The sequence below is a fragment of the Equus caballus genome, chromosome 3 (assembly GCF_041296265.1).
Source record: "Equus caballus isolate H_3958 breed thoroughbred chromosome 3, TB-T2T, whole genome shotgun sequence".
Lineage (NCBI taxonomy): Eukaryota > Metazoa > Chordata > Mammalia > Perissodactyla > Equidae > Equus > Equus caballus.
Genome location: NC_091686.1, coordinates 72,747,727 through 72,774,507, shown reverse-complemented (window position 1 = coordinate 72,774,507; position 26,781 = coordinate 72,747,727). Strand labels below are relative to the sequence as shown.

Genomic DNA, 26,781 nt, shown 5'->3' with positions numbered 1-26,781 from the left:
AAAAAAAGTTTAGGATATAGAGTAGTTTGCCATCATGGGATGGCATTCCAGAAATTGTGAAAATGCAGATGATAATTTATTCTAAGGAAACAGTTTTGAATGTGTGCAAAAATTAGCCACAGGGATGTTCATTATTAGAGTGTTGTTTACAATATGTGCATCAATTTTACCAAGATTGAAAAATAAAAAAATAGAAGAGGTTTCGATTAAGGATGATCTATCATGACATTTTCCTGTAAAAAAATACTTAGCCATGGATAAAACAGATACATTTGTGTTGCTGTCTTACTTAAAAAATATGATAAAAAAGAAAGCATGAATTTATGAATATGTATGTATATAATGTGTGTGTATATGTTCTGATAAAGCTTTAATTGCATTTTTAAACTTGGAATTATGCTACTTCAGAGATACTAATTACACTTATTCAGTTTAGGGACGTTCCGTCTTCTCATATTTTTCTATTTAGTCCTAGTCCTACATTGACAGTGCTGCACTCCTAGACCCCAAGGCACTATTCCAGAAGATGGAGGAAGCCTCTCATTCAAATGACAAGTTTGGTTTCCAAATTAAAGTCATTAGGTCCTGTTTTCTACATTTATATGTTTTCACTTGATAACGTCCTTTTATGCCTATTGTTATAAAACCCAAATTTGACTTTAACAATCAATGTGGGAAATAAATTAAAATCCACTGATGAGTGTTTCTACATGGAAAGAGACTCTGGGCGATTGCTAGAGGTAGCGGGGGTGGGAAGTGGGGTGAAATGGGTATAGGTGGTTAAAAGGTACAAACTTCCAGTTATAAAATAAATAAGTTGTGGGGATGTAATGTACAGTATAGTGATTACAGTTAATAATATTGTATGTTTGAAAGTTACTAAGAAAGTAGATCTTAAAAGTTCTCATCACAAGAAAAAAATTTGTAAATATGTATGGTGACAGATAACTTGACTTATTATGGTGCTCATTTTACAATATATACTAATATCAAATCATGATATTGTACACCTGAGATGAATATAATGTTATATGTCAATTATATCTCAATTAAAAAAAGAGATATTTCTGTGTGAGGTGCAGAGACATGTAAAATTAATCTGTACCTTATTGTAGGAATGAGATAATCCAATGAATTTATTTTATATTTATTCATTTTTAGGTAAGAAATCAAGGACTAAATATTATAAATGTGTTTACACTCATTTATATCGCTATATCTAAATACAAAGCAGCTTTCTAGAAAAGTTAACAAAATATTTCTGTGTTAAAAAGAGTCTTTAAAAGTGGTATGAAATTTGGTTAAGTCAAATGGAGGTGACCTAAACAACCAGCAGCTGATAGGTTGTTAGTTGGAAATTAGTTAGTCCCAAATAAATTTGAAGAACAATTAAACAGTTCAACTAACATATGACGTCCCAAATATTCTACTAGGTGCTGGCTTATACAACAAAAAATAAAGTCTGTTTTCTTCACATTACTCACTGGTGGCAAGAACTAATAAAGTTTTATTTGTGTATTCCAAATGGAGAAAACCCTCTGAGGTTTAATTACACTGAGGCATGGGTTATCAATGGGAAGAGCAGGAATAGCTTTTCAACAACACCCACCCACCCCGCCCCTCCTACCACCCTCATCCCCTACTGTTCCTCTGAGCCACAAAGCCAAGGAAAGTCAAAGCAATACAGCAAAAATCTACAAAGTAGGCATACTGACTTATCTGAAGAGGGAAAGGGACCATAGAATTTTTAAGGATTTCGGACCTGGAGGGGAAAATTTTGAAAATCTTGAAAATAGAAAGTAATAGAAATGGAGAAGTTTAAATGGTTTCTTGGTCTATTGACCAGATGTAGGTCTTTTGCTTTTCCCAGATTTTTATTTCAGTGTATTTTTCCCCTCTCTCTCCTTTTATGTCACTTTCGTTTCTCTCTTTACCGTTCTGGTTGATTTCTTTTGCTTTTAACCAGCTATAATACAGAATTGACATTCACATAAGCCTTAAAAGAAATTGAATTAAAACTATATGTTTATTCATCCCTATGCCTCTGATGCAAAAAATGGTGATTGGTACATAGTTCTTGAGTAATTATGTGACTAGTACAGATATTGAACAGCAAAAAAAATTGAATTAATTGGACTATCTTTATGGATTTGGAATCACCATTTTTTCCCATACAGAATGGAGATACTTTTAAGTAAAAATAAAAATAATATTAATAATAATCTTCCTGTTTCATTACATTCCGTTTAAAAAGTAAATCCTAATGTGTGCCAGTTCTAGAAATAATATCACTAAGTTTGTGAAAAGTTGGGTTTTTTGTTTATTTTCTTTTGTCTTTTAACAACCTAAACAATTTGTGGCTGGAAGGTGAGCAGGTAAAAAGGGGACCATTTTGAACAACTGTAAAGAATTAAATCTGTTGCGGGAATTGTGGTTTAGAAATCTGCGTGTGTTTAATTGAGTTTTATACACAATGTCCAATTATTACCAATGAAACAAAGAGTTCCTTTGAACAAACTTGAAACTCTGGTTAAACATCATTAGAAAAGACATTTGTAATTCCCTCATTATCTTTAATAATTTGTACTAATTGACATCATATTTGTACAGAAAGAATTAATATTCAAAATGTAGAAAAATGCAGAATGGATCAGACAGGGGAGTGGGGGCTAAAAAGCATTTAAGATTTATTTTCTATAGACTTCCTTCCAAATTATTAAAATATAAAAATCTTAGAACTATTTATTTTCTTCTCACTTTTTATATTCTTATGTACTAATTTTTTATATTCTTCTTTAAGTTTTTATCTTAAAAGGCAAAGAATTTCTCAAAGGATATTTAAATTCTTATTTTTTTTTTGAGATTTAATAGTATTTATCAATTTTAAGATGAGGTTAAAACATAATACTTCCTATTCCACTTGTATATTTCCTCTATTTTCAATGTATCAATTAAATGCATAATTTAGAAAGATCTTGAGTAGCACTAGATATTCTAAACTCTGGACTCAGGGAGAGAAAACACTTTCTTCCTTGCTGCATCCTTCTAATCCTACAAACTTAAATAATTTTACCTCAGGCTCTCTGTTTTTCCTCCCTCTGTCTGGGGTTATTTCACTTCACATTAAACTTTCCAATTAATATCCAACCTGTTAAACTTTTCAGATCCTCAATATAAAATTGTTAGCATGGTTTCCTGAAATAAAAAGTATTAACATTACTGTGTTATTATTTTCTCCAACAACAGTAGAGAAAAAAATCAGCTATTGAATTCCCAATTCAGAATAATTTCCTGAATTGGAAACCACAATCTAAAGTAAATCTTTCAAACAAAATAAAATTAAACTTACTGATACATTATACACTGTTGAGAATGCGAACTCCTCCACCTCTGTGCTGCTTTCTGATTTCTCGGCAACTGAGTAGCGTCCTGGGCCTTCTTTCAGACTTGTAGGCTGACTAAAGAAAGAATGCTTAAGGATTTAAAATAAACTAGTTTAACAAGTTGGGATGGGTAAACTTTAACCAATAGTATGGTCTGAGGTGAAGAATCACTTGATAAATCTTTGTTGCAGGAAGTAAGAATTTCCTGGTTCTGGCTAATTAAAATTACATGAGAAATAATATCGCATCCAAAACCTAAGCAACACCCTTGAATACTTGGAAAAGTTTTGTGTTTGTCTTTCAAGGGATGGCAGTCTTCATTCTGAGTCAGTACAAGTCTGGTCTTCAGGTCCTGCCATTCATCTCTTTCAGATGCAAGAATGAATAAGATCAGAGGTTTTCATAAAACGTTTGCTGGCCCTTGACTTGCTTTTCTTAGGGCAATGCTACATATCCTGATTATGTCTGGCCCAGAAATTCATTTGTGTCTGCTCTAAAGAGGAATCCAGATTTAAGGTGGGAAAATGGAAATATATTTGTGCCAATTGCCAATGTAAAGGGTTTCACCTGCTAATTGTCTCCTCTCTATGTGCTCTCCTTTGTAGCTACAGTGACATCTACCTTCTTTGACTTTGAGGGATCTTTTCTGTGGACGCAATCTCTTTGTTCCCACTGTGCCGTGCCCCACATGCTGAAAACATTGTTTCCCTTCTTCATAGTATAGTTCTCAATTCAAAATCCACCTCACTGTAAGAGTCAAGTAATTTGGTTAGAATCTGTCTACACAGGGTCTGGGGACTCTGAAAGCCCATACTCTAAGGTGGCTTCTTCAGGATGTTGTTTTCCCAGCTCTCACGCTATCTGAACAACACTTGACTCATGCTTTCCCTTCAAGTAGTCATCTAGTTTCAGTTTGGCTTATTTTCAGGTTAATAGACTCATTTTTCCTGTTAGATAGTGAAAAATTCGAGGTCAGCAACTCTCATGTCTTTGAATGAATGCTCTTACCAGCACCTCTGCAAACCCTTTGGCATTCAATACTTACTGAGTCTTTCTTTTAGTCGATTTGACAATCAATATTCATATTCATATTTCAATCCCTCTTTTGTTTTGAAAAAAAGTTTTTGTCAAAACAGGAATATATGATATTTACAATAAATGAACATATGGTCAAATTAACTAATAAATAAAAATCCTATATCTTTGTCAATTTTCTATTAATGTGTAATGAATTACTACAAATTTAACCACTTAAACAACAGCCGCTTATTACCTATTTTCATCCTCTAGGTCAGAAGTTCAGGCAAGCTCAGCTTTATTCTCTGCTTAGTGACTCAAAGGCTGAAAGCAAGGTGTGGGTTCAGATGGGTTCCTATCTGGAGGCTATAGTAAAGAATCACTTCCCAGCCCATTCAGGATGTTGGCAGAATTAACTTCCTTGCAGAAAGGCTAAGGCCCCTGTTTCTTTACTGCCTGTCATCTGGGACTGCCCTCAGTTTCTAGAAGCTACCTGATGCATTCCTTGATGCATGGTCCCCTCAGGATAAGCCACCAACAGTGCATCTTCTCACACTGGAAATATCTTTGACTTTTCTGCTAACAGGAAGAGAAAATTCTCTACTTCTCAAGGACTCTACTTCTAAAGGATTGTATTAGACCCACCTGGAAAATCTCCTTTTTGATTAACACAAAGTAAACTGATTAGTAATCTTAGTCATATCTACAAAATTCCTTTTGCCATATAATGTAACATAATAATGGGTATGATATCTCATCGCATTCACATTGAGATTAGGGCAGAAGATCTTGGAGAACCATTTTAGAATTCTGCCTGTCACAATACTAAAAGAAAGTATTTTTTCTACCTTTTAAATGATATGTTTAATAATATTAGTAGTTTTTAGTGAAAATCCAGCATTCACATACTCTAGGCATATGGTCGATTGGTTTCAGAAAGCAAACTTGCTAGAATGATGAGCAGAGAAGAGATTCTATCTAAAGGGATTCATTTGTGCCTGCGACAGCACAGTGTGTTTGGAGCACTACAAGTACTTTTAAAAACACTAAAATGGAGAACGGCAAGAAAGAAGGAGCCAAGTTGGGAGGATAGCGTGGAAGCTAGGAAGAGGATAATCATGAAGTTTTTGTGTATCATGAAAATGAATTTTGTCTTTACCCTATAGAGCAAGGGCTCTTACTTTCTTTTTGTACCATGTTCACGGTCATCTTTGGCTGTTTGATGAAGACTATGGACCCTTTCTCAAAATAATGTTTTTAGATGCATAAAATAGAACACATAGAATTATACAGAAACTAATATATGTTATCAAAATATTCTGAACATTTCTTATTATAGGGGTCAGCCCCATGGCCAAGTGGTTAAATTTCCGTGTGCTTTGCTTCAGTGGCCCAGGTTTGCAGGTTTGGATCCTAGGCGTGGATCTGCTCCACTCATCAGTCATGCTATGGAAGCATCTCACATACAAAGCAGAGGATGATTGGCACAGATGTTAGCTCAGAGCTGATCTTCCTCAAGCAAAAGAACCCGGAAAATTGGCAATGGATGTTAGTTCAGGATGAATCTTCCTCACAGACACACACACACAAATTGTCATTATAGTAATAAATAGGATTCTCTATTAATATATTAAATAACAGCATATAGCAATGAGTCTAATAACTTAATTTCAGTTTTGATGAGTATAAATGTCTTTTAATATATATGTAAACTGCTAAATGAAATGAAAATATCTATGATTTCTTTTGATGACAAAGTCACTGATACAGCTTATGTTACTGCTTTTTTTGTGTGTGCTATTTTATAATGGAAAGAAATAGTAAATTTCTGTTAAAAGCAAGTGAAAATAAAGATAATATTTTTTCATAACCAATGCTATTTTATAATGGAAAGAAATAGTAAATTTCTGTTAAAAGCAAGTGAAAATAAAGATAATATTTTTTCATAACCAAGTTGTTATCTGTAGATTAAGTATCTCTTCTGCAGGAGGTGGAAAATTAGAGGTATTTGAAACAGAGGTGCAGTAGAATGGACAAGAGGACATCAAGATTGGAGAAGGAAGATCAATGTGAGGTTCTTCCAATGTCCAGACAGGAGATGATGGGAGTGAAATAGAACTTGGTCATTTGGATTTATGAGTTCAAAGAATTGAGGCTAGGTGTGGGTCATCCACTTGGATGTTGAAATTGACCACAATGAAGACAGGAATTAGGTATAGAAGTCTATTTTGAGCGAGGTGCCTAATACCTCAATAAATGTGGGAGTGATCAAGTGGCTGGCAGTAATTAGGAAGAGCAGTTTGTGGTATCTCTAGAGGCATGAGCCTATACACTAAAAGTAACATTTTTATACTAGTGTGAAGCAGTAATTATTGGGAGACCACACAGTATTTGGAAACTTTTAGTTCAGAGTTGGAAGAATTCTGACTCAGAACTAGGGCCAGAGAGAAAGAGCAATCACTTGGGAGGGCTACAATGAAGGGATGTTTTCGAAAGGAAGATCCAGCCTTTAGTGAGATGATGAGGAAGCATTTTGAGAAGAAGTTGAAGATATAAGGACATTTAAATAAAACAAAGCAGGGAGGACTCACTGGAACCAGCTGAGAAAGAAGGTAGTAGAGAGATGTTAAACCAGTGGGGAAGACGAAGAGCAGTATGAGAGGAGAAGAAACCACAGGCGTTATGGGAAAGAAGCAAAGTGGAGGAAAGCGTAGGTAACCACAGGAGTCTTCATTTGGTGCAGTGCTAGAGGGTTCACGGAGTGAGGAAGGGAGGATGCTATACTTTACAGTTCATGACCTTCGTATAAGATTTACTTGATAACAGACTAGCCTAATATTCTGGGCAAGGTCTATATACGTAACTATTTGATGTAGCAACTCAAAGGTAGGCATTGAAAATGATGATTATAACCAAAAATGTGGTCATTCAAAAATATATAATATAATCTCAAGTGGAGAAATACATAATTTATGCTATTATATCAACTTTGTAAAATATATGTACGCATATATACAAAGATAAAAAAGTAAAACAGTTGTGCTAAGTTGATACAATTGTGTGCCCTCTCCCTCTCAAAAAGTATTTGTTATAATATTCCTGTGGATTTTTTTTAAAAAAGGAGGATAAATCTATCATTTCCTTTACTTAAAAAAAAAGTTTTTATTTTATAGTCCAACTATTTTTTTTTAATGAAAATTTTATCAAATAGCTGTGGCTTAATGTTTGTATTTCCAATGGCTTCATTTTTACTTTCAGATTTTATTTCACCTGTCCAATTTTAAATTCTCCTGTTCTTCATAGGCACCTCTACCTGTTCATTCAATTTTCTAATGCTCTTTCCTTAAGGATTATCACTTGTAGGACAAACACAAGTGGATTTAAAAAATTATCCCAAGAATTCAGTGATCTCACCTAGATCTAAACAGGAAGATACAGGTTTCAGGTTCAGCAAAAGGTACTTCTTTTGAATACAGAAGTAGGTAGTGATTAAAACCATTAGGAAGGCAATCATATGCATTTATGAAATTTCTCCTTCTGGGAATATTTAAAAGGGAGGCATCTGAACATCTTTTATGGAGAATACCTAGGTTCGGGAGTGGAAGGAGAGAGCAGGAAAGTCTAACAGGATGGTTGCCAATCTTTCTCTTTTTGCTGAGGAAGATTGGCCCTGAGCTGATATCTGTGCCCATCTTCCTCTATTTTGTATGTGGGACACCGCCACAGCATGACTTGATGAAGAGTACATAGGTCCGCACCAGGGATCCGAAATCGTGAACCCTGAGCTGCCAAAGTGGAGCACGAGAACTTAACCACTACACCACTGGGTCGGCCCCCATAACTACATTCTTAAATAAAAGTTGGGACACAGATTCTGACAATGGAATGAAATGTTTAAAAATAGAACTTCAAAGGAAATCTATTATATCTGGTTAGCATTGCATAGCTCTGTGACAAGTTAGAGAACCTTTAATAATTCAGAATATAGACTAAAATATTACTAAGCTGAGTCTTTAAAATATACTTTGTTAAATGCTGACTTTGGACTGCTTTTAATATTTTTCACTGTCATCTACATAATAGCTTTAAAAGTGTTTCCAGTAGATTGATTATAGAGTACTCCAACATACTGTAGTAAAATATGCTTTAAATAAAATGAATTTGGATTATAGTCATTCTTTTTTTGTTTTTTTGCTGAGGAAGATTCACCCTGAGCTAACATCTGTGTCAATCTTCCTCTATTTTTTTTTAGTATATGTGCCACCAGCACAGCATGGACAATAACAGAGCCGTGTTGGTCCACACCCAGGAACTGAACCTGGGCCACCAAAGCAGAGCTCACTGAACTTGACCTCTAGGCTGCTGGAGCTGGCCCATGGATTATAGTCATTCTTAAAGTGATCAAGTGAAAGACGATTAATTCGATTGCTTGGTATTTTTCTTTTTTCTTTTTTTTTTTGAGGAAGATTAGCCCTGAGCTAAGTACTGCCAATCCTCCTCTTTTTGCTGAGGAAGACTGGCCCTGAGCTAACATTCGTGCCCATCTTGCTCTACTTTATAGATGGGATGCCTACCACAGCATGGTGTGCCAAGCGGTGCCCTGTCCACACCCAGAATCCAAACCAGCGATCCCCGGGCTGCCAAGAAGCAGAACCTGCGAACTTAACGGCTGTGCCACTGGGCCAGCCCCAAGGTATTTTTCTTTTTGCAATAAATTAATATTAACTGCATAAGCTGTATTATACTTCTCTTCAATAAAATGCTAAATATAATTTCAACAAAACAGTAGTCTTTGTAAAATACACAAAGCAATGCTATTGATAAATGAAAATGCTAACACTGTCTAAAAGCTTAACGACAATCTTAGAGCATTTGCAGCATCAGTTGTGCAGATATCAGTTTATAATAATATAGTTTCCACTTTTCAAACAGGTTTGAATCATTCTTGGATGTTTAGACTTTATTATTCAACAAGAAAGCCTCATGACAACATGTGAGGTAGATAGACTAATGTTCCATTTGACAGATTGTGTTTCTCTCATTTCTTTTTAGTTATGTTTAAAACTTTCAGACAAAGAAAATATTGAAACCTGTGAAAGAATGCTCAAAGCATTTATGAAAGCAACTTAAACAAAACTTTTTAGTTTGCTGCATTTTAGTGGGCCTTCTGTAGTTTTGTTTATTTGTTTATAAAACATTTTTAATGAAGCATTAAAAAGAGCAAAGAGAAAGACATTTGTTGTTTTAGTGGGATTCAAAATCTTTCACTGCTCCTCATTTGAAAATATGGTACACTGTTTTTACTGTATACCCTGTGAAGGCTTTAAATTACTTCATAATTATAGAGCTTAGTGTGGAGGGTGAGAAAAGGATGGAATAAGGTATAGACTCGGGGAATAAACTTTCCACAGAGTATTCTGATCTGCCAGTTGACTAGCTTTGCAGCTTTGCCTACATTAAAATCATCCTTCATTTCATTAGGTATAGGTGGATATAATTTTAAGTGGTGGTGTTTTAATCATAAAGCTAGTTTGGTCCAATAATATACTTTGCTGAATACCATATGAGTTTAACTTGCCTCACATTTTTGCAAGGAGAAATGTTGGTTTGGAAACAATCATTTAATTCCAATGACTTCTAGAACTGCAATGTTCCTGGCTAGTGAGCCTGCATAACACAGGTTAGAGTGGTGGAAAGTAGGCTGGACTGGATGCAATGGCTCCTGGGTTCCATTCCTACGCTGGCTATGACCTACTGCATAACTCGGGGAAATTCTCTTGGCTTTGATTTCACAGCAGTCAACAAAGGAGGTTGATGTATATAACCTCTTAGGTCCCTCCTGGTTCTAAAAGCTATGATTCTAGCATTAATTTCATAATTTGTAACAAGTTTATTTTTCATTTCCATGATTGCATGAAGATTGCCTGCCACACATCTCCTCTCAGTCAAATAAATATATTAACAAAGTAACAAGTTTATTCAGTTGAAAAGGGTAAATTCTTGTTAATATGTTTTTGTTCTTATTGTTGAATCATGAAGATTTCACTGAGCAATGGTTAAGCACTGCAAAAATTTTGGTTCAGTCTTGTTCTAGCATTAAAAACTAACCCTTAGATCTCAAGGCACCCAATACAGGGATAATGTGCTGTGTTGTTTAAGATCAGCCTAATGGATTTGACCTGTCTTTCAAACAAGTCAGACAAATTGTAGAGTGTTTTTTTCCCTATGAAAAGATGTGAATATTATAGCATTCACAACACAGGAGGCAAAGTCCAGGGTTGTTTTTGTTTTTCAATCACAATATATTTGCAAAATTCACAAAGCAATACTATTGACAAATAAAAATGCCAACACTGTAAAAGAAAACTTTTTGACAATCTTAATATTTGCAGCGCCACCTGTACTGAGATTAGTTTACAGTAATACCCGTTGCATTTTTTGGAGCAGGTTTTAGACATCCTTTGACTTTTCAACTTTATTATTCAACAGGACAGCCTCACAACAATGCCATGAGGTAGACAGATTAATGTCCCATTGGGTAGCTGGAAAACATGAGGTAAAAGCTATTGCACGATTCTTTAACACCACTCGATAGGTCAGACAGCAAACTAGAAATAGGACATATAAATCCTGCTTAAAAAATAGACTCTTCCTTTTTTTAGATTTACTTATATCCTTTTGTACTTATTCCTCTCATTTGTGTTAAAACGTCATGAAATTGAATTGAATTAAGCATAGAATTATTTAAATCAGTATATATATTTCACAGACACTTATATGTGAGAAGTTATCAGTCTTCTGAAAATATAAATGCAGTTACACAAAAGCACACATCCAATGCTAAAGAACTTACATAGTAGAAAACGATTGTTTTTCCCTGTAGACAGATGTTTTCCTGTTTCTCTCAAAGGTTGTGTTTAGTTTTAATATAAAAAAGACCTATCATCAATCAAGCACATCGTCAATATGCTGAATATTCTCCAGAAAGCTTTGGGTGTTTCTCTGCATATAAAAGAAATTGTAAAGTTTTTAAGTTTTTATTCTGCTTTTCCTGTTGATATTTACTTATTAGTAGTCATCAACTCAGAAATTTGGTGACATTTCCTTTTTAAGAGGAAAGTGTGCCTGGATGACCCTTTTGTGTTTATATCCTAATATTGATATGTAAACAATAACAATTAGGAGATCTTTTTATCATATTCATCTTGTTTACACATATTACCTATAAACACACAAACATGTAAATTAACAAAACTTTTAGTCATTAAAGAAACAGAGAGGCTAGATTTTTCTCTGATAAATCAGAGCAAGAAATTTAGCACTTGAGGTCTCCCGTTTGCAGCCAGGAGATGAATAAGGAGCTGCATCTCTGTGGTCACAACCCTGGTCACAGATGACCATACCTCCTATAACTACTTGTCTATAAACAGACAGAGTTCAAAATACATTAATGAGACATAAAAAGTGATTTTGAAAATCTAACTCAACTAATTCTTTTACAATGTAAAGTATTGTGAAATCAATTACATGATTTTAAAGAAGCAAGGGACCGTTTTTAAAAAGCATATTGTTTTATTCAATGCAAAGCACATTAATAATAATTAATAGTAGCTGGTCCATATTGAGAGCCTACTGTCTGCAGACACTTTCCAAGTGCTTTACTTGTATTAACACATTTAAACCTCACACAAATAATATGAAGTGGGTACCATTTCTATTCCCATTGTGGAAGTGAAACAGCTAAAGCACAGAGATATTAAGAAACCTGCACAAAGACGCACAGCTCATATGTGGCAGAGCCAACATTCAAGCTCGTGTAATCTGGTTTCAAAGCCTGTGCTTTCCACCACTAAACTTTTGGCTGTTTTAAGCCCCAAAGTCATTCATTTATTTGACAAATTAAGTTAATTTATCTTAAAACTCACAGAGGCATTCCTTTCCATTATAATAAATATTTATACAGTGCATAATATATACTAGGCACTGTCCTAAATGCTTTACACAAATCAGCTCTCCCAACCCGACATTCTCACAGACATCTCACCTCTCAGAGAGCTGAAGACTTACAAAAGCTCCAGTTACTATATGTTGATGTAGATATTTCTAAATAAATAATTGAATAGCTCATTCTACCAAAAATCTAAAAAGTGTCTGTCCTGTTCTTAATCATTTGAAACCAACTCTGCTGGCCGAGGTCCCATCAGGTCTTTTTATCCTCCTTGAGCCCACAGAAAAACGCTCCCAGGAGTCTTCTTTATTCTCCTTTTGGCCTAACTCCAATTGATGTATGAATGGCAAGAAGCTGTTAAAGAATAAATCAGCAATGCCTATTAACAACAGAACATGCATCCTGAAGCTGGTGCTTCAGTATAACACAATGTTAACAGCTAGTTCAGATACATTTCAATCTCTCTTAAATGGCAGCTCTTGTGGTGGATAATAATGCTCTGCATCATTACTTCTAAACCCAGATTAGAGATCAAGTTATATTGCAAATTTCACGCTTCTCCATTCTAGCCTTTGAATGTCCATCATCAGTCCTAGAATGCTGAAGCCCAGAACCCTCAGGGAAGACTGCTGTTTCGTGTTTTTGCTAGAAGAATCTAAGTGCTCCGGGTATTATATGAGGTAAGGTTTTGGCAGCTCTTCATATCCTGTGGAAAATGATGTCCCCTGTGTTCCATTGGGGAAAGCCATTTATAAATGTTCATCTTGTTAATAAGCATCACAACAATTTCCCTCGTGAGTGAGAAGTCAGTGCTACCTGTCATTTGCTGTGTCTTCTTCTCTCAGGGTAGAGAGGGTTCAGTCACGTGTACACAAAGACCATCTCATAATTTGAGATTGATCTGAGTCTGAAGGACTTCTTGACATCCAGCAAAAGCACTGATCCAAACCACATGAATATAAATAATATACAATATGTAGGAATTTTATTTTTGTGTGCCATGGGTATAATTCATGGACGATTCACACTAGATACCAGTCTTTGAGGCAATCCAGTCTCGATACTGAGTCACTCTGGTATAGACCCCAGGTTTTTTGGGAAGACCACATGATTGTCCCCAACTTACTATACCGACAAGGTACCAAATGTCACGATTGTCATAAACCAGAGGTCCACCAGAATCACCCTGGAGAGAAAACAAAGACATTTAAAATTAACTCTAATTTAATTCAGTAGGAGGGTCATTGCAATCATCTCTCTTCTACAGAAAAAAACGAAATTGGTACAGAGAACATGCAGCTAGACCAGAGACAGATTATATAATGTTTCTCTCAACTGAGTTAAAATTTTGTGCTAAGCTTTAAAGTGCATTGTTTTGTAGAAAGACTTACACTCATTCATATAAAGTGGTTACATTATTTCTGGCTCAGCATCCTTGGATTTCTTTTGCTAGTTTGATTAGATACTTTATGCATGGTTTAGTAAGCATATATATAAACTATTTAATATGAGGTTAGTATTTGTGCATGCATAGGTGGAAGTTTTCAATGATCTCTTCTGAATATTGTTAGCTTGACTATTTTATGGACCTACTCATGGTCTCCTTTGCTTTTACTCACCTAATTCTAATTTATATTTGCTTGCTGAATTTTATATAAGCTCCCTTAAATCTCTTTTGGAACAAGGAAGCTTAAATAAATAAACAAATATAAATGTAGAGGTTAAAGGTGTGTTCTCAGCAGTTGAACTGCCCAAGTTTCAGGCCCAGCTCTATCGATTACTGGTTGTGTGACCTAGGGTAAGATACTTAACCTCTCTGTGCCTCTTCCACTTCCTTCATTTATTCTTTTAACAACCATTTATTGAGTTCCTACTGTGCGTCCCAGGTATTTTGATGAACATTGAGAATACAATGATGACCAACAATAAACAGTCCCTATGCTCACAGAACTAGAAATTTAGGTTAAAAAAACAATATTAAATGAGCCCACAAATAAATGCAGAATTGCAACTGTGTTTAGCGCTATAGTAACATCCAACAGGAGAATTTGACTGGTCAGGGAGGTCAGGAAAGTTTCCTGTAATGATATGTAATTGAGCTGATATCTAAAGGAAGAGGAGTTAACCATGAAAGGAAGATGTGGATGAAATGTATTCTAGGTAGAGAGAACACAAGTGCTCTGTGGCATGAAGGAGGCTGGCATATACAAGAGCCTGTAAAAAAAAAAAAAAAAAGGTGGGGAGGGGACTAGAGAGAAGATAGCAAGGGTCAAGTGGTTTGTGGTGAGGCTATAGAGGCGGGAGAGACTGGTCCATTCAAAGCCCTGTGGGTCGTTTTGTTTTTTATCTTAAGATAAAACTAAAGGTAAGCCACTGAAGTGTTTTGAGGAGGGGGTTGACATGATCAGATTACATCTTGTTAGAAAACATCCTGGCTTTCATTTGACTAATGCACTGTAGGAGCATAAGAGTGAATGTAAGAAAATAAACTAGATGGCTAATGTGGTTTGTGGTGGTGAGGGACAGGAGGGGAGGGAAGGGGGAAGAAAGAGAGAGAGAGAGAAACAAAAGAAAGATATAAGGAGGTAAAATCCATGGGATTAGGTAATCAATTAGATAAGGGATAAGGAGAGAAAGTTAGAATGGCTTCTAGTCTTCTTGCTTGTTTAACAGAATGACAGAGGATGGCACTCATAGACATACAAAACATAGAAAGAAGATCAGGTAGGGAGGGGAAGAAGAGCAGAATCAGGTGCAACATTTTGAATTTGAGATGACTTTCAGATATCCAAGTGGAGCTGTCAAGTAGAAGTAGAATATGTAAGGGTGGAAATCAAAGAAGAGGTCAGGGCTAAAAGTAAAAATTTATTAGTAATCTGCAAAAAGACAATAATTGAAGCTGTGGAAGAGAATTAGAGCCTCCAGGGAGAAAGTTCAGAGTCAAAAGAGGAACAGGTGTGGAATAAATCAAAATCTAATGGCTGAGATTGAGAGAATGAGCTTGAAAAGGAGACAAAGAAGCAGACAGAGAAGTAGAATGAAAATCATTACAAGCCTAGAAAGGCAACAGTTCAAGAAAGAGAGAGTAGTAAGTATTATTAAATGCTTCTAAGAGGAAAAGAAAAAAAAAGAATAGGACCAAAAAACATCTGTTGGAGGTCACTGATGCATCATTGGAAACCTCAGGAAGAGCTATACTGACGAAGTGATAGGGCAGAAACCATATTGTAATGGTTTGAGGCGTTAGTGAGAGGTGAGAAAATTGAGACAATGGGTATAGACATTTTTCCAAATATTTGATGGTAAAGAGATAAAATGGGGTGCTAGCTGGAGGCATTATGGGTCAAGAAAAGAGTTGGTTTATTGTTTTTTTCCTAATTTGATAGATCTGAATAAGGAAGGAGCTAGTTACAAGAGAAGTTTTGACTGTGAAAAGAGATAGACAAAATAACTGCCAGTGTAAGCTTCCCCAAAAGGCCAACAAGAAGAGGAACATGGGCAGAGAAGGGCTCAGCCTTAGAGAAGAGGCAGCTTCTCTGCTGTGACCTAAGCTGAAGGTGGATGAAATGGGTCCAGATGAAGGCAAGTCTGCATGCTTGGTGCTGGGAAGATGGGGAAATTTCCCTCGTATGACTTGTATTTTTGTTTGAAAATTGGGAAACAAAATCATCAGTTAAGAATAAAAAGCGGTATTAAAAAAACAGAAGTTAAGGAAAGTGGAAAATGTTGGGAGAATTCAGAGAACAGACTTGAAACAAATACACAAAAAGAGTAGGATAGTCCATTTTGTCATCTGGATCCTTTAGTGGAACCAATGTGTTCTATTATATTTTTTCCAGGAGGATTTGACTTCCTGAGTGCAGGCAGAGAGAGAGATTGGATAGTTGAGTTCTTCTAGGTTTGGACCTTTGTAGACAGAAACTCTGGAAAGAGAGAGAGCAACAAGTGAGCTCAGGGTATTAGCAAAAGCGATTAAAATGATTAATAGTGAAATCTAAGTTGGACAAATAGATGATGGAAGAAGGGAAAGGTTGAACGGAATGTGAGAAAATAGAGAAGCAATGGTCTACAGGTGTCTATGAAGTTGAAGAAAGATATTTTATTCAGTCAACAAATATTTGTGCCAAGCACTATTTTATTTGTTGGTAATACAGTAGTAAATAAAATAGACCTCCCAAATCTGTGCCTTCATGGAGCTTATATTTACATTCTAGTTTAGTGGAGAAGACAGACAATAAACCCAATAAATAAAATATATTGTGTATCGGATGGTGATAAGAGCTAAAGTGAAAAATAAATCAGAGGAGGGGACACAAAGAATTTGTGTGTAGATTGTGTGTATTGGGGGTGAGGGTTCGTAGCTTGGGGTGTAGCAAATCGTGTGGCCAAGGGAGCAGGAGTAGTTGAAAAGCAGGCAGGAAGAAGCGGACAGTTGTTAAATAGAAAGATTTGGGGAATTAGTGTTTTTGGAGTTGGAAGAGTTGTGTGTGACAAAGCTCAAGATGTAACCCTAGGAATAGGAGGCCGAGGAGGAGTGAAGATCGCTGGAGGTTAGGAGGTTTAGGAACTGAGAATCCAGCATGTAAATGGGTCAGTGGTAATACTGCAGGGCTTGGGATGAAGAGGAAACTGTTTCAGGTGTTGATGTCATTAAAGAATGAGAGGGACAAAGGGGAGGGACCAGGAGGTGGGGGATGAAAACAAGATGCATGAGAGATGACAGAGCTGAATGAAGTGGTCTTCAGAGGAGAGTTTTCTCTGTCTTTTATTTACAATTTTGTTCAGAAAGTAACAATAAAGCATAAGAGTAATTGTGTGAACTAGAAATAGGGAGCAATGAGCTTTAATATCCTGATCTGTAAAATAGAGATAATTAGAGTACTGCTTCAATCTTGTCATATTAAATAATGTATAAAAAGTGCTTACTACTTGGCTTGGCACACAATAATCACTCAATACAATAAGTTTTGTTATTTTTTTAATTATTGGGTTTTGTTTAATATTTTCATTAACAAATAAACTGAGTCCTTGGTGAAATAGATGCCACTTTTTTTTCCAGGTGAAATATATGCCAAATTTAGAAATAGCTAGTGGAAACTTTCCTTTTAAAGTTTTGACCTTGAGTTTAGACTTACCTTACATGCGTCTACTTTTCCTTCCATGAATCCAGCACATAACATTCCCGGAGTTATCAGGCCATCATACACATCCGTTCTGTTACACACATCAGTGCCTATGGTTTCCACTCTGGCTTGCCGAAGTTTATTTTGTATAGGTCCTATTATACAAACAAACACACACACAAAAATGTGTTCTTTGAATAAAACTGTTATTTAAGACATGAAAGACACATAAATTGTATATACCTAGGAGCAAAAGCATAAGATTATTTTATTATTAATTATTGGCTACCTTTATTTTCTGTGTCATAAACGTGTACATACAAAGAACCATAAACATGCATGCCCCAATATTATATCACACTTGTGGATCTTCAAAAGCTATTGGAATCCTTAAAACTACCTGCAATATTTTATGTGTGTGTACGTGTGTATGTGTGTATGCTTTTTTTTTTTCGTGAAGAAAGGGTTCATCACACTGATCTTGTCCAATTGGCACATTTTTCCATATAAGGAAGTTGAAGCTGAGGGAAGTTCACTAATTTCCCAAAAGCTATTCAAGTAGGAACCAGGATATGAACTGCACAGATCTATTTGCCCTACTCTGTGCTGTAGAGTGTTATATAGGGGTGTCTCAAAGCATGGGAAACAGAACGGATGCCCAAGATCTAGCAATTTGACATCCTCACAGAGCAGGGCCAGGGGTTAGGAGGAGAGAATACTGCACAATTAAGTGCGGGAAGGGAAGGAGCTTAGGGATCCTGATTGATTGAAGCTGTCGAGGAGTAGCCCTGAGCTAGTGGTAAGGGAAGAGAAGATGAAAGGAGACATAATAACCTCTCAAACCTCAAGTTGAAAATGCATGGAGCATTTGGGAAATATTTCATATAATAGAATTCTGTCAAAAGAAAAAAGCTAGATTAAGATATATTAGCATTTGTCTCCTAGTTTCTTCAGGATATCCTTGATACAAACTTAAACATTTATTTTCCACTTCAAAACATTCAATTAATCTCTCTCTTTAGAGTGGAATGAACTAGTGCCTAGAAATCTTAAGTTCTGGTCCTCAATTTATGAAAGTTTAGAACTGATATCTTTTAACCTCCCTAGGAGGTGGGACAGAGGTAAAGAAATATATATTCAACTAACTCATTAAAATGAAAATTCTCAAAACATTCACAAAGCACTTTATGATCACCGTAAATGCCCATTAAAATGAAGAAGGATTTAGACAAAAAAAAAAAAAAAAGAAAAACCTATCGTTAAGATTGTGGTTTGAAGTATATGCTAACCAGCAGTATTTACATCTGGCAAATATACAATTGGAATCATTTACTCCCTTGTGCTCCCATAGCATTCGTCCCTTCTTATAGCATCTACAGCAGCCTGTTCTTTTCTTCTATGTTACCCTCTCCCTTTTCTCACCACTGCTCCACTTAATTGTGAACTTCTCCAGGATAGGGTCCTGACTCCCTTCATTTTTTAACCCACAGACCCCTGTTCTGCTCAGAGCCATACACATTAAAAACATCAACATTATTTTTATGAAAAGTCTAAAGAGAGATTCCCTAAGACAGCTTGTCACTTAGGATAATTTGAGACATATGTCTTGATTATTATTTTGACAATTATTGAGACATAATTGTCTCAAGACAAATTATCCTAAGTAAATTAGGTTGAACTACTCACCATCATCTATAACAGATCCAAATCCTGTGACAAAGACACTTGTTTTAGGTGGTAGCCTTATAGATGAATCTGGGAGGCAAACTCTCTGAACTACATTTGAAAACTCAACTCGGGTAGTGAGCTGAGCCAAAGCAATGTCATTTTCGTTTGTTTCTCTGTGGTAATTTTCATGAAGGATAATTTTCTCCACACTTCGTTGCACTGCAGGTGGTGTTATAGTTACACCAAAAGTAGCAATCCATTGACTTGGGTCTTTATTTCTGAAAAAATTAAAGGGTAAGATTTGTGAGATTGAGGCTGTATTTCTCCCCAACTATTGAGATTATGCTCCTAAAAAATCCCTATGGTGAGAGAATTGCAGTTGATGATCTTATGGGAAAAAGATGTTAAAAATATTGATGATACAAGCGAGAGTATGAAAGCCCTTAAAAATATCTTATATTCTCTAAAATTAAAAATAGCACAGGAACTAAATGGAATTTCCATGCTTTATTTGGATTAATAATAGTAATGGGGACTATACAATTAACTTCTAATTTTTCAATTCCTTGTTTATTAGAAACTCTTCAGATTCTATTTCTTTTATAATTTCAATTAAATGTGTAGAAACCAATTTTTATTTGTTTTGGGTATATGCATCTTAAGAGACATTTTCCCTCTGTATCAGATACTCCATCTATTCTTATTTTATGACTCATTTGTCAGCTCTTGTTTAATGGGTCTTACTATGATCTTTGAGACAAGGTAATTTGTCTGCTTCACAAACCTTCAAGTGTACACAGGATGTTTCTTCACCGTAGGCCCATACCTTGCCCTGATATTCAAGGGCTAAGCAGCGCTACCAATATCATGCTGTTAAAGCTCCCACTGGCCTTGGATCTGGCCTCATCAGTGCCTCTTACTATTTTTGAGGCTCTCCCTTCACACGGATGCTTCCCCCCCTCCCCCCCCAAAGTACATCACAAGCAAAATTCTGTGTAGTCCTATCACCTCTTTATCTCCCTATTCTTCCCCAAAGCTCAATTTCCTCTTTTTCTACTTACCCCATCAAGAATGGCTAGAAATAGACAGAAACTTGACCTTCCCTGTGTAGAAGAAAATTACGTAGAAGGAAATCTCACAGAGGAGAATTCATAAAGGGGATTTCCTCGTTCACGCAGGATTATCGTATTGGTGAATCATGAACTTTTAAGTGTTGTGAAAAACCTGAAAGATTAGTGGTTTTCCGAGTACTCTGCACTGCCACAGGGATGGGCAGGCAGAGACTGGGTGTGGTGACTGGGAGATTGGGAGTGGGGGGTACTCCTTTCAGCTGTTTTATTTATTTATGCTTTAGAGAAAGATTTTATTCAAAGGAAAAATCTTAGGGCTGAGGAATTCACTTGAAAAATAGAATTCTAGGAGATGCAAAGACTTCAGTCCTTAAGGAACTTGTAAACTGAGTAGACAAAACGGAAATACCCCATCTCTTCATGCATCGTCAACCAGAAAGGAAGCCTCCTGGAACAGGCCCAGTTCAACAGGCTTTGAGGACAAGGGCACTGAGATTCAGAAGTTAAATGCTTGCCCAGCTGAGTGACATATCCAACTGGTTAATGTCAGAGAGAGATGGCCCAGGTCTCATGATATCCTGTCAAGAACTTTTTCCCCACCTGCACTGTTTCACAAAGACTGTGATCATTTTACGTGAACATAAAGGTACTAAGATTTATCTTAAACACGATTTTTAAAAATATACTATTTCTGTAGGAAAATACAAAAATTTAAAATCTGTTTGTATAATTGTGATATTGTCTTCAAAGTATCTTGTATTTTTCCTTCACAAGAGAATACTGCATTGTGAAATTACATGAAATTATATCACTACCCAAATTGAACCCTTTCTCTCCAGGATCATCACCTTTCCCAACTCTTTTAGATTATTGTTATCAGTATAAAATATGTATAATGTAGCTCATATTTTAAAATATCTTTCCTTTGAGTCTACAACCACCCTCAACTGTCAAATTTCTCTCTTCCCATTCATTTAAAAACTCCTTGAAAGTGGCTTCTAAACTCACTGCATCCAATACTTCTCCTTATAATCACTTATGAATTCATTCCCATCTCAATCATATCACCACAATTTCTCTTATCAAGCTCACCAGTTATTTCTATTTGATCAAACTCAATGGCCAACCCCCATGTAGGTCTGTCAGCAAACAAAAGACTACACTGCACCTGCAGAAATGTGTATCTCAATCACTATAGTTTATTTTTTTTCACAAAATATTAATAAATTGACCTTCTGGATTCATTTTTAATTTACATAAACAGAGATCAGTTATAAACCAAAATGGATGACACTTCCCAAAACAAGAGTGAAGACTGGAGGACTTTGTAAACATGAAAAAGTCAGAAAGCCTTAAAAAATTAGTGAGAGTCAAGTTGACCTAAGCCGTGATGCTAGTTATTTTGGGGGTTGAAAATATCTATAAGTGAGTTCCTTTTCTCTTCTCTCTTGAGAGAGTGACAGACAATCACCTTAAGTTCATTAGATCATTTTCATTACACATCTGCCCCATAAATAAAGGTGTAGGCATCTTGGAACCATTGTTACCCTTAGAAGGATGGTCAAGAGCTTCCTAGATGCAGCAAAGATAGTTTCCTCAGAAAGCGTATGTGAACAGTGCCACTGGCCAGGGCTTTTTTCAGAGCTTTTGTCTTTTGAGAGTTTAAAAAGAAAACCTTCTGTATCCTGATGGTGACACCTCAGGGAGGAAAGATGGTGTGTCCTTGATCTCCTATGGCAACAGGGTGCCTGTGTATGTTTGCGTATGTGAATTACATAGCTGAGTTTTAAGAGCTACAACTGTGAAAGCCCAAGCAGAGAGCTCCTGTCAAGTTGTATATGACCATATTCCATACTGTGAGGGATGTGAGACAGGATGGCAGGTCTCGCTCACCATCCACACACCTCTCTGGTCCACACAAACCCACAGGAGTCCTTGGATAAAGCAATTGGAAGGTAGAGCTTCAAGAGTGATAATTTTGATTTTTTTCTTATTTATGAAGTGACGGTGGATGTTGATAGTGGGAGGATAAATAGATTAACTGAAAAAATACCCAGGACAGAAGCGGCTGAATTTTCTCCTTGAATATGCGGGAGGGTTTAAACTTGTTACAGGTATAGTAGTCAGTCTTTATACTAAACATAGTTTGTGACATGGTAGGGAAGGTAACACTAGTGTCGTGATAATAGAGGAGAATATATGGCAAGAACCACAAGAGCGATACAAACCAAGCATCATAGATATTGAGAGAAGGGAGAGCGGATGAATATGACTGGGGCATAGAGTAAAAGCATAATGCATTTGGGAACAGAGAATGTCCATCTGGAACGGAGCAGAGGATAAGCTGGTGAGATTTGACTCTTCCCAAACTCTGAACTGATGGCAATTGATAACTCAGAAAAGGAGACTCACAACAGCCCTGGTGAACTTACTTGTGGAAGCAGTGAGCTGCTGTGAGCAGCCACGTGTTACTGATGAGGCTGGCTCCGCACTGATGGCCCGCCCCTATAAGCTGGAGGCTGACCTGCCATGGCCACTCTCCTTCCATAGCTGTTTCCCTTCCTTGGACAATCCTTTCAGTAGAAGAGGATGCTGGTAACGGTATGTTTGAAGATGTCATCCTTATTCCACAGCCTGTCACAGAAATGTATGTTAGCTTGTTTTCATAAAAAGGAGAGGGAAAAAAAGCATATCCTGATTTGCATTGGGTGCAGATGCTTAGACAATCCATTGCACCTGCTTCTCTCTAACTCATTCGTAGTACTCAGGCCCTGAGCTTATTGCATAGGGGTCCTACTGATCCTATTGAGGTTCAGAAGAAATATTTACTAAGATTTCAAGGCATGCAATCCAGGAATTAACTTCTGTCTCTCTATATAAAGCATGTATGGATAGATAAATAGGTAGATAAATAATTTATTGAGCATCAAAAATGTATAGGTCCTTGCTAAGTGCTTTAGATACTTTTCAGATAAGAAAACTCAGCCTTGGAGAGAGACATAAATTACTAGAGGTCATTCAGCTGGTAAGTGATAGAGTTGCATATAAAATTAGGAGGCTCCACCTGGAAGTTTGTATTCTTACTGCTCAGAGAGAGTCCGCTACTGAATGCAGGTTATGAATCTGCCTTGATATGAATCTAACTTTTACAGTCTTAAACAATAATGACCTTTTATGGTTTTCTAAAATTTGAAAGACTAGTTTTTAAAAAAATTTTGATTTTCTCATAACAAACCCTCAGTTGATTAGACTTTGAATCAACCTTAAATAAGACTTAAAAGTAAGTTAGGATACTTTATTAATGTACCATTTAATTATTCATATTTTAAGAATATAAGGGGTTTTTTTTCCCAAAAAGAAGTTTTATTCAGAAACAGGTGAAAAATAGTTTCCTGAAATCATACTTACAAATTCATCCCAATTCCCTCACGATTAAATAGCGTCAGCTTAAAGCAACCATGAAATTGAACAAGTAGGATTTCTAAGCTAGTATGGTGCTATATCAGTAGTGCCTAATACTTCTTCTCCAACTTCCTCTTAAAATATGCATGAAGGTAATAATAATATAAATAATATCTACTAGCTATGAGCCAGGATCTATACATAGTGTAACATATATTTTCTCTAATTTTTATAACAACTCTCTATGTTAGGTGTTACTATCCCCATATTGCAGTTGAAAAATTTGTGTCTATGATATTGTTCAAAGACAAAAGGAGAAAAATCACCAAAAATTATGGAAAGATAAGAAAACATTACAAATTCTGGTAGAAATTTTCTGTAACTGCAATACCAGTGGGTTGGTTTGAAAAGCAACTTTTTGGGGCTGGCCTGGTGGTATAGTGGTTAAGTATATGCACTCTGCTTCAGTGGCCTGGGGTTTGGGGGTTTGGATCCCAGGTGCGGACCTACACACTGCTCATCAAGCCATGCTGTGGAGGCATCTCACATAAAATAGAGGAAGATTGGCACAGATGTTAGCTCAGTGACAATCTTCCTCAAGCAAAAAGAGGAAGATCGGTAACAGGTGTTAGCTCAGGGCCAATCTTCCTCACCAAAAAAAAAAGAAAGAAAGAAAGAAAGAAAAATAAAAGATAAATAAATAAAAGAAGGAATTTAAAGAAAGAAATCCACTGTGTTTGGATTCTGATTTTAAAAAATATGAAAAGCAACTTCCTGGACAACCCAATCTACATCCTATAAACTAGAACTGTTTGGAGAACCCTAATAAGTTTGACAAAGCCTCTGGCTCAACACTATTGTGATTTCCCAGCCCAGGAAGTAAAGCTAAACTGCCCTTGGCCCTAACCAAGCAGAAACTATAGTTGGAACCATCCCATTGTGACTCATCAGTTGTTTTCTTGATGTGTGTGTTCAGAAGCCACAATTTCCAGCACACCATCCTATCTAGGGATACAGGAAAGATGAGAAGTTCTGTGAAAATGTAGTTACCTCATGCAATGGTCTGAATGTGTACTCCCAGAATTTATATGTTGAAATCTTAACTCTTAAAGGTGATAGTATTAGGAGATGGGGCCTTTGGAAGGTGCTTAAGTCATGAGGGTGGAGCCCTTATGAATGAGATTAGTAGCTTATAAAAGAGTCTCCAGAGAGATCTCTATCCCCTGTTCCACCACATGAAGCAACAACAAGAAGTCTGTGAGTGGGAAGAGGGCCCTCACCAGACCATGCTGGCACCCTGATCTCAGACTTCCAGCCTCCAGAACTGTGAGCAATATATTTCTGCTGTTTATAAGCTACCCAATCTATGGCATTTTGTTACAGCACCGAGAAGGAACTAAGACACTTCATGAAAAGCAATTTCAATAGAGACAGGAAGAGCACTGACATCAGTGAGTGCTGGAGCTGGTGGTACAAGGAGGCAGTTTGTGGAATTTTCATGTATTCTGCCTGTAAGAACAGAACTGAAGCCTGCATCTACTGTACAGCATGATTAGGGCCTCCCAAATCAGATGATATATAAACTCAGAAGACAGACATATCTCTAAAAGTGATTTTCTACAAAAAATTTTAGGATAGGTGCTTGGTATCAGCAACAATATGCAAGAAAGCATGACCTTAATAAAACAGAAGCAGACAACCAACCATAAGGGAAAACCTATACTGTGATAAGAGTGAAAAATCACAAATCAAGAAAATCAAAAACAAAAAAATCAAGAAATCACAGAAATGTCATGACGGATAAAATCCACATGAAAGAAGTAAAGAGAAAATGTAACACCATACAATGGAGATAAGCAGTTTTCAGGATTATAGATTTTATAAGATCTTTCAGAATGCGGAGGAAAGTAACTTGAACTGAAACTAGAAATAATGATTGATATGGAGGGCAGAAAATGGATATTCAAACAAAAAGTCATTTGTGTTCCTGAGGAAGAAAAAAAGAACACTTAGAACAGAATCAATTATCAAATTTATAGTGGAAGAACATTTTCCCAGAATGAGAAAAAAACGGTGTATACATTGAAAACATTCATAGTGTCCTAGTCAAAATTCAGCACAAAATACAACCATATCTAGATCTCTTGGCAAAAATGTTGTAGGATAAAGATTCCCTACATTCATCCAGGAACAAAACAGAAAACAGACATAAGAATAAAAATTGCACCAGCCTTAGACTTCTCTATAACAAAAACACTAGAAGGAAACAGAATAATGTGTATAGAATTTTTTGGGAAAGTTTATGATCCAATTATAAGACATTGAGATAAAGGAAATGGAAAAGATTCTTATGTATACAAGTATTCAGAAAATATACCATTTGTATAATTTTCTGGTTTAAAAGTGACTTGAGGGGCCAGCCTGGTGGTGTAGTGGTTAAGTTTGCGTGATCTGCTTTGGTGGTCCTGCATTCATGGGTTCGGATCCCGGGGGAAGACCTAGCACTGCTTGTCAAGCCGTGCTGCAGTGGCATCCCACGTAAGATAGAGGAAGATTGGCACAGATGTTAGCTCAGTGACAATCTTCATCAAGCAAAAAGAGGAAGATTGGCACAGATGTTAGCTCAGTGACAATCTTCATCAAGCAAAAAGAGGAAGATTGGCAACAGATGTTAGCTCAGGGCCAATATCCTCACAAAAAATAAATAAATAAATAAAATAAAAGTGACTTGAACAGAATGGCTATAATTAACAAGACAGGAAATAACAAGTGCTGGAGATAATATGGAGAGAACGGAACTCTCATACACTGCTGGTGGTAGTACAGACTGGTGCAACCACTATGGAAAACAGTATGGAGAGTCCTCAAAAAATTAAGAATAGAACTACCATACAATTGAGCTATTCCACTGCTGGGTATTTATCCGAAGAACATGAAAACATGAATGCGTAAAGATACATGCACACCTATGTTCACTGAAGCATTATTCACAACAGCCAAGACTTAGAAGAAACCTAGGTGCCCATCAAGGGACGAATGGATAAAGATGTGGTATATATACATGATGGAATATTACTCAGCCATAAAAAATGATGAAATCTGGCCATTTGTGACAACATGGATGAACCCTGAGGCTATTATACTAAGCGAAATAAGTCAGAGGGAGAAAG

General features: G+C 36.3%; 2 protein-coding genes and 1 long non-coding RNA gene across 4 annotated transcripts in view; 1 reads left to right on the top strand and 2 right to left on the bottom strand.

Annotated features, from left to right (window-relative positions):
• LOC100067368 (transmembrane protease serine 11G) overlaps nucleotides 1-3,471 on the bottom strand; it is a 39,681-nt gene extending 36,210 nt beyond the window's left edge. The window contains exon 1 of the mRNA XM_014738580.3: nucleotides 3,350-3,471. Within this exon, the coding sequence (XP_014594066.1) occupies nucleotides 3,350-3,357 (8 nt within the window). The 5' untranslated portion in view covers nucleotides 3,358-3,471. The remainder of the gene's footprint in view (nucleotides 1-3,349) is intronic.
• Nucleotides 3,472-8,959: 5,488 nt separating this feature from the next.
• Nucleotides 8,960-26,781, top strand: part of LOC138923465 (uncharacterized) — a 39,922-nt gene continuing 22,100 nt past the window's right edge. The window contains exons 1-2 of the long non-coding RNA XR_011437107.1: nucleotides 8,960-9,093; nucleotides 12,918-13,028. This is a non-coding gene — a long non-coding RNA (uncharacterized lncRNA). The remainder of the gene's footprint in view (nucleotides 9,094-12,917; nucleotides 13,029-26,781) is intronic.
• TMPRSS11F (transmembrane serine protease 11F) overlaps nucleotides 10,682-26,781 on the bottom strand; it is a 98,775-nt gene continuing 82,675 nt past the window's right edge. For both annotated transcript variants that reach the window (XM_070262397.1, XM_023638028.2), the window contains 4 exons: nucleotides 22,642-22,843; nucleotides 19,158-19,417; nucleotides 17,484-17,626; nucleotides 10,682-13,534 (listed from right to left, as the gene is read on the bottom strand). In XM_070262397.1, the coding sequence (XP_070118498.1) occupies nucleotides 13,376-13,534; nucleotides 17,484-17,626; nucleotides 19,158-19,417; nucleotides 22,642-22,843 (764 nt within the window). In that variant the 3' untranslated portion in view covers nucleotides 10,682-13,375. The remainder of the gene's footprint in view (nucleotides 13,535-17,483; nucleotides 17,627-19,157; nucleotides 19,418-22,641; nucleotides 22,844-26,781) is intronic.